Source organism: Littorina saxatilis, unplaced genomic scaffold, assembly GCF_037325665.1.
Source record: "Littorina saxatilis isolate snail1 unplaced genomic scaffold, US_GU_Lsax_2.0 scaffold_1229, whole genome shotgun sequence".
NCBI classification, from domain to species: domain Eukaryota; kingdom Metazoa; phylum Mollusca; class Gastropoda; order Littorinimorpha; family Littorinidae; genus Littorina; species Littorina saxatilis.
This window is the reverse complement of record NW_027129646.1, coordinates 510-15,918: the sequence shown is the minus strand read 5'-3', so window position 1 is coordinate 15,918 and position 15,409 is coordinate 510. Positions and strand designations below refer to the sequence as shown.

Sequence of the window (15,409 nt, the reverse complement as noted above, 5' to 3'; positions counted from 1 at the left end):
GTGGATCAGGGAAACAAAATATCACGCACCGATATCCTGTTTATCCATCAGTGTTTGAAAACACCCCCTTCAAAGCTTGTTTAGAGAGCCATTAGTCACTGTCGACCTAGCCTAAACAGTACGGTCACCGCCTCATAATTCTACCCGATTAGCCACTCCCCCTACCCGATTAGCCACTCCCCCTACCCGGTCAACAAACCTCATCGGCATTGCTCCTCTCGGTTAGTCGCTCTCTCACGCATCACCGGTAACTGCTCCGTCATCCCAAATCCGCAGACAAACAGGAGTTAACTCCCTTTCCACCTGTGTCGTTTGTCGCCGTGCACAGGTAACGGTCGGTGTGTTAGCCAGGCGCAGACAACCGCGTGTGACGTCTCCCCACACCTGTACAGGCGTCTCGCTACCGCTCAATTTACCTGCGACACTGCCTGTAGCTCGCGGGGTCAGGGAGACACTCGGTGTAAATATGGCCGTTTGAAGCGAGCAGTAGCCGTGGGACATAAGTGTGGAGGACCTTTGAGGATTGTTTTACGGTCCGGTATGACTTGATTGGCGTGCTACGTGTGTGAGACAAGGTGTGCTGCTGTCACTACGCGATCAAGCGTGAAGTCAGAAACATGGCGCCCAGTAGCGGAGTGCGCTAACTCTGAGAGGGAGAGGACGACATTTTGACACTTTGCTGTGTTGTGTTCAACTCGGATTGTGTGTTTACCTACCTGGGATATTGTGACTGCGTGTTATGGTGACTGTAGGAGCCGTGTTTCAGTGGAGTACCTAGCAGGGGGATGGAGAAATTCGGCTTTGCCAAGCGATCGTCTGCCAGCAAGGTGAGTGTATCGGGGTTGACATTCCAAACTGACACGGCCTCCTACCCTCGCGACAAATCGATTTGGGGGCACACTGCTACCTGTTCTCCCCCCCGACACTTCCTCGCTCACCTGTAGGATCTGTCTCTGGTTATCTTAAAGAAGAAGTCAGCGATAGGTTTTGAGCTGAACGAAATTAAGATATTGAATTGAAATGGCAAAGCCATGAGTCAGCCTTTGTTTACATTTTTTGTCTGATCGGTCTGGAATGTCCTTGGCCGGTACAGCGATCGGGAACCATGTTTGGCTAAGTCGCTCTCTTTTTCTGTCTCGATTTTTGTCTTCTTCGCCATCTCTCCCTTGCGCAACTTGTGTTTACACTGTACACCACACACATCGTTTCGTTTCTCTCGCCACTTGTTGAAAACGTGAATGCATTGGGTTGCACTACAGAGAGAGGGCCGTACTAATCGAAATACACGCCGCTGTTTTTGTGCTTCACTCTAGCTCTGTGTATGAAATCATGGGTGGGTAGGTTCATTAGATAAAAAAAGCTTTCGTGGAGGGGAAAGCATTCGCGGAGTATTTGTTGGCGTGGGAACGACAACAGCAACAGAACACACACACACGAGGTCAGTACAAACACACACACACACACACACACACACACACACACACACACACACACACACACACACACGAGGTCAGTACAAACACACGAGGTCAGTACAAACACACGAGGTCAGTACAAACACACACCCACACAGTGACACACACTGCCAGTGCCAAACATACACACTGACATAGTACACACTGAGGATACACACACGTGTACACAAACACACGTACATGTACACACTTACATACACACACACACACGTCAGGGGCGGATCAGTTCATTTAATGGGGGGGGGGGGGGTTCCAAAAGTATATTGTGAAGATATGGGTGTGAAGGCGCGAAGCGCCGAGCCGACAGCGCGAATCGCCCAGCTTGCTAGGGGGGTCCGGGGGCATGCCCCCCCGGATAATTTTGAAACAAAGGATGCAAAATGGTGCAATCTGGTGCATTCTGAGGATGATCATTACCAGTTTCAGGCAGCAGATTTTGTCACTGGTTAATACTCCAAAAATTGAAACTCAATTTTTTGGCAGGGGGGGGGGGGGTGTTCCGGAAACCCCAGAACCCCCCCCCCCCCCCCCCCTCGTCCGCCCCTGTACGTATACACAAACACAGAACTTTACATTCACAAACACACACACACAAACACACACACACACACAACACACACACACACACACACAACACATACACACACAACACACACACACACACACACACACACACACACACACACACACACAAACAACAAGATCGAGAGATAGTAAGGGCTCAAACACGATAATTATTCTTTGGTACTGAATGCGGTCAACTGTGTGCCGTCATATGCACAGCTTTGTTTAACAGGAACATGTCAAGTGCTCTCTTTTCGCTTTTATCCAAATGTATGCATGCGGTGTTTCTGTCATTAAATATTCCTCAATGATTTCAGTTGTTGATTGCACTCTTGTGTGGTCTCTGTCCGACTGTATTCGTTTCTACCCAAGTACACTCAAGGTTTATGTCCTGGTATTTTTTTGTGAGACACAGCCGTCAAGCCTTTAAATACCTTATTTCTTAAAGTTCACCTACCCAGTGTAGTATTGTAATAAATGTTTTGGTTTTAAAATTATTAAGGATTTGTGATTTTAGTTATTGTCGTCATAACTGATGTCTGATACATATATAATTCTTACTGATACTTCTATACTGTTTATCTTACGCATATATGTACAATTGATGGTTAAACACGTTTTGTTAAGGAGGAGCATGCTTGCGCGTGTGTGCTGTTGTGGGTTTTGTGTGGGGAATGTATGCGGGCGTGCGTGAGCGTGTGTGTGACTGAGATTGCAAGCGATGTTTGGAAGGGCGTGTATGGATTGATTGATTGTACTCTGGCCAAAACATGTCCCTAGTGTACTGCACATGGTTGAAATAAAGTCTTATGTCTTACACGCCACATGTAAAAAGAAATCGCTTTGGTAAACTGTTGGCTTATAGGTATCACAATGCATACATGTGTTACTGTTAGTTAAGTTAAGACCTCCTCCACCCCCCCCCCCCCCCCCCCCGCCAGTTTAACTGATAGTGTCCCTCTCTTTTCAAATACTGTTTTCTGAAATTCATACCTTTTGTAAAAATGTAACACCTCCGATACCGGCACGGTTGGCCTAGTGGTAAGGCGTCCGCCCCGTGATCGGGAGGTCGTGGGTTCGAACCCCGGCCGGGTCATACCTAAGACTTTAAAATTGGCAATCTAGTGGCTGCTCCGCCTGGCGTCTGGCATTATGGGGTTTGTGCTAGGACTGGTTGGTCCGGTGTCAGAATAATGTGACTGGGTGAGACATGAAGCCTGTGCTGCGACTTCTGTCTTGTGTGTGGCGCACGTTAAATGTCAAAGCAGCACCGCCCTGATATGGCCCTTCGTGGTCGGCTGGGCGTTAAGCAAACAAACAAACAAAACAAACCAATTCTATCATTCGCCAGTGAACTCAAATGCCTATACTCCTCGCGCACAGTGGTACACGCACGCACGCACGCACGCACGCACGCAATAAGCCTGGTGTCGCTGTGGCTGGCTGGCGGATTAGCCGAACGGCTGTTCTATCCCACCGCGAATTGCGCCCGCCGTTAAGAGTGGATTTTGTGATTTATATGGCATTTAGGTCCCAGGTAACATTATGAAGTTTTAATACGATCAATCGGACCTATTATCAAGTTAGTGTATCAACTTTTGAACGAACTGCGCCCAGTAGTTTCCCAGCAATAAGCTGTTAAGTCGAGACAGACAGACACACAATTAAAGTCTGCTGGACCCCAGTACTGCGTACTCGGGGATAAGAAACGCTGGCGCTGGACCCGAGTACTCTTCAGACTGGCTCGCTCCCCCAGTATGAAAGTTTTTGTCTTGTGCACGTGGATTTAAAAAAAAAATTAAAAAAATTTTATTTTACACAATTAAAAAAATTATTTGAGTAAAATAAAACATTAAAACGTTCATAATAAACAATAGTAAACAAGAATTAAAAAAAAATAGACCGCCCATGCCGGGAATCGAACCCGGATCCCTTTGGCCACCAAGCCACCACCTTGAATCACTGACACAGTGTCCCTGTCGCTCTCTCTCTCGTGCTCTCTGTCTCTCTTTCAGTCTCACCGAAACCAAACCTGCACTGTAGTTTCTTTGCCGAGACCAAATTAATCCCCACCCGCTGGCTGGCTCGCAAAATTAATTGTCTCGCATGCGATACGCATGCTTTTCATGACGCACGCGTTCGGCTGTTCTATGAGCTCAATGGCTGGCTGTCGCTCCGATTGAATTCGTCCAACCGTCAAGAACTTTTGTGTTTTTTGGGGCATTTAGGTCCCAGGTAACATTATGAAGTTTTAATACGATCAATCGGACCTATTATCAAGTTAGTGTATCAACTTTTGAACGAACTGCGCCCAGTAGTTTCCCAGCAATAAGCTGTTAAGTCGAGACAGACAGACAGACAGATGCACACACACACACACACACAATTAAAGTCTGCTGGACCCTCCTACTGCGTACTCGGGGATAACATCCTTTTACAAAAAAGAACATCACTGAAGCAAACCTACATTACAGTTACTGGGTCTTGACTTACTGTCTTACCTATGAATACATAGAGCTCCGTAACAATATTAGGTTCTGCTTAGCTTTGAATAGATAGAGCTCCGTAACAATATTAGGTTCTGCTTAGCTTTGAATAGATAGAGCTCCGTAACAATATTAGGTTCTGCTTAGCTTTGAATAGATAGAGCTCCGTAACAATATTAGGTTCTGCTTACCTATGAATACATAGAGCTCCGTAACAATATTAGGTTCTGCTTAGCTTTGAATAGATAGAGCTCCGTAACAATATTAGGTTCTGCTTAGTTTTACTCTTTCTGCAGTTTCATTGTGCAATGATTGCAGTCACTGATGTTGCTTATTAACGCTTTAGTGAAGCCCCTCAAAGCTGGATTATTTCACAGTGGTGACGCCATATTGTGTATGATAGGAACAATGTGGGCAGCTACTGTTCGTGTGGTTCTAGTGTTAACTATCATGGTGGCATTGTTGTCGTGTTAACTATTGTGTTAGTGTTGTTGGAGGTCATACTGGCCCCTGTTGTCTCGTTCTCTGTGCACAAACCGTGCCACACATGGTGCCTGGCCTGGTGCTGTTTCCTCAGCAAATTACTGTCACCTCATATAGCACGCCCCTGTTTGACCGGGGGATCAGCCCAGAGTGTTATGACCATAAAACGCCTGCCCGTTGCATGCTAGGCACTATGATCAGCCAGCCCAAAGTGGTATGACCATAAAGTGCCTGCCCGTTGCATGCTAGGCACTATGATCAGCCAGCCCAGAGTGTTATGACCATAAAACGCCTGCCCGTTGCATGCTAGGCACTATGATCAGCCCAAAGTGGTATGACCATAAAACGCCTGCCCGTTGCATGCTAGGCACTATGATCAGCCCAAAGTGGTATGACCATAAAACGCCTGCCCGTTGCATGCTAGGCACTATGATCAGCCCAAAGTGGTATGACCATAAAATGCCTGCCCGCTGCATGCTAGGCACTATGATCAGCCCAAAGTGGTATGACCATAAAACGCCTGCCCGTTGCATGCTAGGCACTATGATCAGCCAGCCCAAAGTGGTATGACCATAAAATGCCTGCCCGTTGCATGCTAGGCACTATGATCAGCCCAAAGTGGTATGACCATAAAACGCCTGCCCGTTGCATGCTAGGCACTATGATCAGCCCAAAGTGGTATGACCATAAAACGCCTGCCCGTTGCATGCTAGGCACTATGATCAGCCCAAAGTGGTATGACCATAAAACGCCTGCCCGTTGCATGCTAGGCACTATGATCAGCCCAGAGTGGTATGACCATAAAACGCCTGCCCGTTGCATGCTAGACACTATGATCAGCCCAAAGTGGTATGACCATAAAACGCCTGCCCGTTGCATGCTAGGCACTATGATCAGCCCAAAGTGGTATGACCATAAAACGCCTGCCCGTTGCATGCTAGGCACTATGATCAGCCCAGAGTGGTATGACCATAAAACGCCTGCCCGTTGCATGCTAGGCACTATGATCAGCCCAAAGTGGTATGACCATAAAACGCCTGCCCGTTGCATGCTAGGCACTATGATCAGCCCAAAGTGGTATGACCATAAAACGCCTGCCCGTTGCATGCTAGGCACTATGATCAGCCCAGAGTGGTATGACCATAAAACGCCTGCCCGTTGCATGCTAGACACTATGATCAGCCCAAAGTGGTATGACCATAAAACGCCTGCCCGTTGCATGCTAGGCACTATGATCAGCCCAGAGTGGTATGACCATAAAACGCCTGCCCGTTGCATGCTAGGCACTATGATCAGCCCAAAGTGGTATGACCATAAAACGCCTGCCCGTTGCATGCTAGGCACTATGATCAGCCCAGAGTGGTATGACCATAAAACGCCTGCCCGTTGCATGCTAGACACTATGATCAGCCCAAAGTGGTATGACCATAAAACGCCTGCCCGTTGCATGCTAGGCACTATGATCAGCCCAAAGTGGTATGACCATAAAACGCCTGCCCGTTGCATGCTAGGCACTATGATCAGCCCAAAGTGGTATGACCATAAAACGCCTGCCCGTTGCATGCTAGGCACTATGATCAGCCCAAAGTGGTATGACCATAAAACGCCTGCCCGTTGCATGCCCGGCACGCCCGGCCTGTGTCTCCGTCAAGAAGAGAAGTAGTCAGGCAGGTCTTACTGTAATCAGTGGGGCAGCTAGGCAGGTCTTACTGTAATCAGTGGGGCAGCTAGGCAGGTCTTACTGTAATCAGTGGGGCAGCTAGGCAGGTCTTACTGTAATCAGTGGGGCAGCTAGGTAGGTCTTACTGTAATTAGTGGGGCAGCTAGGTAGGTCTTACTGTAATCAGTGGGGCAGCTAGGCAGGTCTTACTGTAATAAGCGGGGCAGCTAGGCAGGTCTTACTGTAATCAGTGGGGCAGCTAGGTAGGTCTTACTGTAATAAGCGGGGCAGCTAGGTAGGTCTTACTGTAATCAGTGGGGCAGCTAGGTAGGTCTTACTGTAATCAGTGGGGCAGCTAGGCAGGTCTTACTGTAATCAGTGGGGCAGCTAGGCAGGTCTTACTGTAATCAGTGGGGCAGCTAGGCAGGTCTTACTGTAATCAGTGGGGCAGCTAGGCAGGTCTTACTGTAATCAGTGGGGCAGCTAGGCAGGTCTTACTGTAATAAGCGGGGCAGCTAGGCAGGTCTTACTGTAATCAGTGGGGCAGCTAGGCAGGTCTTACTGTAATAAGCGGGGCAGCTAGGCAGGTCTTACTGTAATCAGTGGGGCAGCTAGGCAGGTCTTACTGTAATCAGTGGGGCAGCTAGGCAGGTCTTACTGTAATAAGCGGGGCAGCTAGGCAGGTCTTACTGTAATAAGCGGGGCAGCTAGGCAGGTCTTACTGTAATAAGCGGGGCAGCTAGGCAGGTCTTACTGTAATCAGTGGGGCAGCTAGGTAGGTCTTACTGTAATAAGCGGGGCAGCTAGGTAGGTCTTACTGTAATCAGTGGGGCAGCTAGGTAGGTCTTACTGTAATCAGTGGGGCAGCTAGGCAGGTCTTACTGTAATCAGTGGGGCAGCTAGGCAGGTCTTACTGTAATCAGTGGGGCAGCTAGGCAGGTCTTACTGTAATCAGTGGGGCAGCTAGGCAGGTCTTACTGTAATAAGCGGGGCAGCTAGGCAGGTCTTACTGTAATCAGTGGGGCAGCTAGGTAGGTCTTACTGTAATAAGCGGGGCAGCTAGGCAGGTCTTACTGTAATCAGTGGGGCAGCTAGGTAGGTCTTACTGTAATAAGCGGGGCAGTCGTTCAGAGTTATGATCGTTGGGGGACGTATTTGGAATTATTTTGAGGAGATCACTGGTGTATTGCCAGCATAGAAATGTTCACTTGATGACACAAGATCCATCATTAATTGTAATTGCAAAACTAAAATGACCATATTTTGCACACACGACAACAATCACTAATTTAGTAACGAGATCAATTGATGAGTTTTAAACGTGGCCAGAGAGGACAACCCCCGACACAAAACTTTGGCCAGAGAGGACAACCCCCGACACAAAACTTTGGCCAGAGAGGACAACCCCCGACACAAAACTTTGGCCAGAGAGGACAACCCCCGACACAAAACTTTGGGCAACTGTGGAAGACCCGCGCCGAACCTGCGAGTTGATACAATCAGCAGGCCTAAGATTATAAGGACACAACCGTCGAGCGCTGAAGAATCAATCAATCAATCAATGAGTCTTATATCGCGCATATTCCGTGGGTACAGTTCTAGGCGCTCTGCAGTGATGCCGTGTGAGATGAAATTTTATACGGCCAGTAGATTGCAGCCATTTCGGCGCATATTTACCTTTCACGGCCTATTATTCCAAGTCACACGGGTATAGGTAGACAATTATTAACTGTGCCTAAGCAATTTTGCCAGGAAAAACCCTTTTGTCAATCGTGGGATCTTTAACGTGCACACCCAATGTAGTGTACACGGGGGAGGCTTCGGACACCGAAGAGAGTCTGCACACAAAGTTGACTCTGTGAAATACATTTCCGCCGAACCTGGGATCGAACTCACGCTGACAGCGGCCAACTGAATACAAATCCAGCGCGCTACCAACTGAGCTATATCCCCGCCAAGAAGAAGAAAGATGAGTTATAAAATTGATAGCAAATGGTTTATACCTCGGGTTTAACAAAGTCGGTAATACCAGCAGACTCCGCAAGACTGTTGAATTCTCTTGCTTTCAGCAGACTTTTACAGGATTTCAAATTTAAGAGATTTTAACTGATTCTTTCATCACGAAACGTTCTTTCACTTCCCAAGATGATTAAATAACTGAGTTTGACTGTTTAAGATAAGATAAGATAAGAAAACTTTACTGTCCATTTTCATTTGACACAAACATGGAAATGTGTCTTTTGGCACCACATCGCATTTATAATAAGACAGACATACGATCATTAAGACAGACATACGATCATTAAGACAGACATACGATCATTAAGACAGACATACGATCATTAAGACAGACATACGATCATTAAGACAGACATACGATCATTAAGACAGACATACGATCATTAAGACAGACATACGATCATTAAGACAGACATACGATCATTAAGACAGACATACGATCATTAAGACAGACATACGATCATTAAGACAGACATACGATCATTAAGCATAATCAAACATAAGTTCACTACTAAGATTAACTTATAACATGAGCATTTAAGCAATAAGCATCATATATAGATCTATATCACAGTCACTGACGCTCATAACCACAGCGCATGCGAACAGTCGCATAAACCACACTGAATATACTTTAGTTGTCAACAGCCTTTAAAATGTTTGCAATTTATCAAATAGTTTCATTCTTTTAGCGCAGAACACCATTTCAGAAAACGTACGAACACTTTCCAGTCCAGGTTGATGTTAAACTCTTCGGCAGAGTTACAGACTAAGTTACACAGCATGCTTTCACATACATGGAGGACTGGGTGGCCGAGTGGTAACTCGGAAGCGAGAGGTTTCGAGTTCGACCCTGGGTCAGGGCGTTAGCAATTTTCTCCCCCCTTTCCTAACCTAGGTGGTGGGTTCAAGTGCTAGTCTTTCGGATGAGACGAAAAACCGAGGTCCCTTCGTGTACACTACATTGGGGTGTGCACGTTAAAGATCCCACGATTGACAAAAGGGTCTTTCCTGGCAAAATTGTATTGGCATAGATAAAAATGTCCACCAAAATACCCGTGTGACTTGGAATAATAGGCCGTGAAAAGTAGGATATATGCGCCGAAATGGCTGCGATCTGCTGGCCGATGTGAATGCGTGATGTATTGTGTAAAAAAAATTCCATCTCACACGGCATAAATAAATCCCTGCGCCTTGAATATGTGCGCGATATAAATTGCATGAAATAAAAAATAGAAATATAAAAAAAATCCCTGCGCTTAGAACTGTACCCACGGAATACGCGCGATATAAGCCTCATTATTGATTGATTGATACATGTACGTTCGTTTAACTTTTTCAGCACAAACCATTCTTTCATGCAGCAGACTTTTGAAAGGCGTTTGTATTCTCGTTCATTTAACTCTTTAAACACTTAACAGTGCTTTCTAACAGAAATTGTACAAAGGCTTTCAAATTCAGACTAATTCAGGTTAATTTAAACCCTTTTTAACACGAATCGTTCTTTCAACAGAGTTACGCAGGCTGTCAAATGTACGTCAATATAACTATTTTAACACGGGATATTCTTTCGTGCAGTAGATTTTACAAAAGGCTTTATAATTCTCTTTCAACATTTGTCGGGTTGTTTCTACAAACAGACAGTCACTAACACCACACAGACAGTCACTTCCACCACACAGGCAGTCACTGACACCATTCACAGTCACTAACACCAACGGGGAGGTCAGTTTAGCAAGGTCCTCTTGTTCCTGTCCGGTCTGTCCGACACTGATTCAATTAGCTGTCTTCCTGCACCAGCGCTCAATGCACAATGACAGAAACAATATTGACCCGTGTCCGACATTGTCCTCTGCGTTAACAACTGGTCAGCTGCCGCTGGAACCACTGGTCAGCAAAAACAAAAGTGACCTAGAGTTTACTGCATGGTGCCTAGGTCTGTGAACACGGGACTTTAGGGCTGTTGTTTTGTGTCGTGTTTGTGTGTGCAGTGGAGTGGGGCGGTGGAATGAGCTAAACGTTTCACAGATAAAGGGATTACACTCCGTCTCACCCTGCAGAGTGACTTGGGTGAAGAAGAATGGCTCCGGTGTGCGTGCCGCATTTTTGTGTCCGCTCTGGTAGTGTTCTGTGGCATTGTATGAGTAGTTGTCACATCAAAGCAGCCGAATTACCTGTCGTTAATTCTTAATGAGTTATTTAACACCAGGTGTTCCCATTGACTGAACTCTTTGGTAAAGTTTGTGACGATCCTTCAAAAAATGTGTTTTTACATTTTTGAAATAGTGTGTTCTGTTTTTAACAACATACTAAGATGCTTTCTTTGTGATATTTTCGGCGACAAAACCCTCCCAGACTGTTGGATGGTGTGATGTGTTGCAGCTACATTGTACGCCAAGAGACAAAATACAAACAATGTGTGTTGACCTTCGGGTGCCTCTCCGTGGTTCTTACAGATTTACATTTTCAAAAATAAATCAGAAAACTTCTGTACACAACCATCTACCCCCCCCCCCCCCCCCAAAAAAGCTCCACCCTCCCCCTCCCGCTTGCCCGTCTGTGTGACTATGTCAGTGTCTCTGTGAACTGTAGCTGTCTGTCTGTCTGTCTGTTTGTCTGTCTGTCTGTCTGTGTGTTTGTCTGTCTGTCTGTCTGTCTGTCTGTCTGTGTGTGTGTGTGTCTGTCTGTCTGTTTGTCTGTCTGTCTGTCTGTGTGTTTGTCTGTCTGTCTGTCTGTGTGTTTGTCTGTCTGTCTGTCTGTCTGTGTGTCTGTCTGTGTGTCTGTCTGTTTCTGCCTTTCTGTCTACTGCGACTTGTTATCTGCGCACACACGCATGTGCATGCGCGAACAAAATCAAAAATCAGCTCTATACACGCGCTTTCAACGCAATTTGTTCCAAAACCCAAATGACTTCACCCCGTAAAATCACCACTTAAGCCAAAGGCCAGCCCACCAACAGAAGAGTGACCAACTGGTCTATATTGGGACAGGTATTGATAATACGTTGAAGATAATTATGGTGTGATATTTTGACTCGAAAAAGCCCGCTGTGGCTGTATTCTTCGACACACCAGCATTGGGTTTGTCTCGTCAAAGTATCGAAATACGATCATGATAATCAGAGACGAGAGATGATGCATACATGTTTTTGTGTTTTCCAAGCCCTGAGACTTTCGCTGTGAACTTGGGAGTTTTTTTGTGCGCATGTGTGCACACGGGGGTGTTCGGATACCGAAGAGAGTCTGCACAAAGTTGTCTGTGTGTGGGGATCGAACCCACGCTGATAGCGACCAACTGGCTACAAAGCCAGCGCGCTACCAACTGAGCTACGTCCCCGCCCTAACGGAAGAATAAGAATAAGAATAAGAATACAAGAGTCCAGTCTTGTTAGCACACTGTCGGTTTGACTCTGGTTAATCCGCCGTTACGGACACACAGCGCTAGCGCCTGTCGCCACTCAACGTGCTTAACTGACCGGAACTGGGGGCCGCCCAATCAACTTTTTGTACCTGGTCACCGCAATGTTTTGGTTTAAACAAAACTTTATTCAATTTTAATCATGACAAGAACAATGCATGGATGATTACAAACTCAAGCATATAATGCTTATTTTAAGCAATCATAATATGTTGTCGGTCACGGGTGAAAACTGGAAGGTGACCATTCCTAATTACTCGGGATCAGGAAAGAGTGTGTCGTGAAAAAAAAAGCGGCGGGAAATATAATACAGTGAAGGTGCACATTCACACGCCATTAATTTGTATTTCTTTAGTTGCAACGGATGTCAATTGTCCTTGTCACGCCTTGAAACATGACTATTTTCGACTTGATCAATCACAACCTGTCTTGTACGCTTGTAGTTGTTGTTAATGTTGTTGTTTGTGGTGGTGGTGGTGGTGCTACTGCTGTTGTTGTCGTCGTCGTTGTCGTCGTCGACGCTTTCTTTTTAGTCTGCTATGCTACAAGTTATGTATCATAGTTCATACGGAGTTTTGTATTCTGAAGGGAAAATGTTAATGCTATTTGAGTATATTATTGCACTTCGAGTAATGATAAATGCACCATCTGTGTTTGAACTTTGAACACATTGGAACGATTATTTTGTGTCTGGTTACACGTGCGTGCGGGTGATGGGAGGGGGTGCTCTCTCTCTCTCTCTCTCTCTCTCTCTCTCTCTCTCTCTCTATCTCTCTCTCTCTTTCTATCTCTCTCTATCTCTCTCTCTCTATCTCTCTCTCTCGCTATCTCTCTCTCTCTCTATCTATCTCTCTATCTCTGTTCCTCCTTGTGCGTCTGCGTGTGGGTGCGCAAGTGTGATTGCGTAATTAATGTTCCATTCTGTAATTGCTTTATTGATGTTCCATTCATGTATTTTCTACTACTTTTCTCATTTATTATTACTGTATGTTTGATGTTTCTATGATTCTAGTCGGGCGCACGCGTGAATATGTGTTTGTGTGAATGTAAAGGGCACATTGTAAGATTAAGCCTATGGCCTAAAATGTCTACCCTTTATGTAAATAAAATGTTCTAAGTCTAAGTCTCTCTCTCTCTCTCTCTCTCTCTCTCTCTCTCTCTCTCTCTCTCTCTCTCTCTCGCTATCTCTCTCTCTCTATCTCTCTCTATCTCTCTCTCTCTCACACACATATTCACACACACACACAAACACCTCCCAGTATCTCTTCTACGTTTCCGTTTTTCCTTCTTCCACTTTCTTTTTGAAGCTAGTTAGAGAAAACCCGCATTGAAAAGTCAACAGGTTACACATACTGACACGTTCTGCTTTACCCACGTCAAAAGCGTTTTCACGGTTGACTGGACACTCATTACCTTGGAGACCTCCATTCCCTTCCGTCAGATAGCATCAGTGGAGACAACAAAGGGAAATAGCTAACCTCGGGCTTATCAACAAGAATCTCAACAAGAATGACTATATAACGATGTTGATACATATCAGAATACGAGCCGGCAAAACATGATAAGTGTCCTCATTATGGTGATGATTTAAAATAGAGTTAATTATCAGAAATTGTCGGTAACATTGATTTGTTGTTGTTGTTGTTGTTGTTGTTGTTGCTGTTGCTGTTGTTGTGGTTGTTGTTGTTGTTGTTGTGGTTGTTGTTGTAGTTGTTATCACGTTGTGTTTGTGGTTGTTGTTGCTGTTGCTGTTGTTGTTGTTGTGGTGGTGGTTGTTGTTGTGGTTGTTGTTGTGGTTGTGGTTGTTTTTGTTGTTGTTGTGGTGGTTGTGGTTGTGGTTGTTGTGGTTGTTGTTGTTGTTGTTGTTGTTGTTGTTGTTGTTGCTGTTGCTGTTGTTGCTGTTATTCTTGTTGTTCTTCTTTTTAATCTAAGTCAGCGAATGGATCAACTATATTCACGCACAAGAGATACATAGCCTACATGGACAAAATTGAGACACATCAAATGATTCATCAATATTGTAGGCAGGTGGTCCAGAGCCGAGTTACATTCCACTGTACACGATACATGTACCTCGATTCTCGTGTAAACGATACATTTCCAAATGCACAGGAAGCAGGCGGTCGCTTGATGGTTGGTATGTGTCCAGGTGGAGGATGCTCTCATTCCACTGACCGATCTGTGCTGATGTCGATGTTCCAGACTTTTCACTTTTTATGGATGGCTCTCTCTGCGTTTGCACAGATTCCAACACAAAATGTACAATACCAAAGGGACGTGCTTCTTGAAGATTGCCTCCCATAACTTTGTCGCACGTGTGTCGTGTGACACCTTCCCATTGTTTCATCATGTGGAAGTTATTTGCATTGTCACGTTGTTCTACTGTCGCGATATTGTTTCAAACACAAAACTCACCCCACACTTCTCCTTTTCCTTTCACAGAGCGGCAATCGTTCCCAGCGTACCGCCTCCTCCACCTCCACCACCACTACCCCCTCCACCGCCCCCATCTCAGCAACCGCCTCCAGCCACGGCTCCGTCTCCAGCGTCCCCATCGCTTCTACGTCATCAGCCGCTGACGTCACGCCGGACGATGACGCGCTTGGCAGCACGAGCAGCCCTGGGGGCCAGGCGGCGTTCCTGCAGAAAGTGAGGCAGGCGAGCGAGGCGGTGAGTGGAGGGGACTTCAGGAGGGCCGTGCAGGCGTACGGTCAAGCCATCGCCCTTGACCCCTCCAACCACATCCTGTACACCAACCGCTCTGCCGCGCTCTTCAAGCTGTCCCGCTTTGCTGACAGCGTGCAGGATGCTCGTGCTGCTCGAGACCTCAACCCTAAGTGGGCCAAGGTGGGTGGTGTGGTGTGTGTGTGTGTGTGTGTGTGTGTGTGTGTGTGTGTGTGTCTGTGTGTGTTGTTGTTGTTGTTGTTTTTGTGGTTACTCTGTCTGGGGAGTGTGAATGTGTCCGTGTCTGGCACAGCCTGGGCATGTTTGTGTCACGGTGTCACTGTGTCTGAATTTGAGACTCTATGTACACGTGTGCGTATCTGTCTGTCTGTCTGTCTGTCTATCTGTCGTATGTTTGTCCGTCTGTCTTTCCGTGTGTATATCTGAAAATAGTTGCTGTTTGATATTGTCTACAAGATCGTCTTTGGTGTTGCTACATTGTATTGTTGTGTTGTATGTCTCTGGTAGTTGTTTTTTTGTCGTCAATGTTGATTTCGTGCCAGGGATAGGTTGCTTGTACATAATTTACTACATGTACAAACAGACTGAGTGTCTTTGTCAGTGTGTGACTATCTACGTTA

At 46.0% G+C, this 15,409-nt stretch overlaps 1 protein-coding gene across 1 annotated transcript; it reads left to right on the top strand.

Annotated features, from left to right (window-relative positions):
• Nucleotides 1–377: 377 nt before the first annotated feature.
• On the top strand, nt 378–14,951 carry LOC138957872 (tetratricopeptide repeat protein 28-like; the record flags this gene model as incomplete). The annotated part of the gene is given in 2 exon segments (XM_070328912.1): nt 378–827; nt 14,547–14,951. Coding segments are annotated over 2 exon segments (447 nt in total), but the record flags the coding sequence as incomplete, so codon positions are not given.
• Between the last annotated feature and the right edge of the window lie 458 nt (nt 14,952–15,409).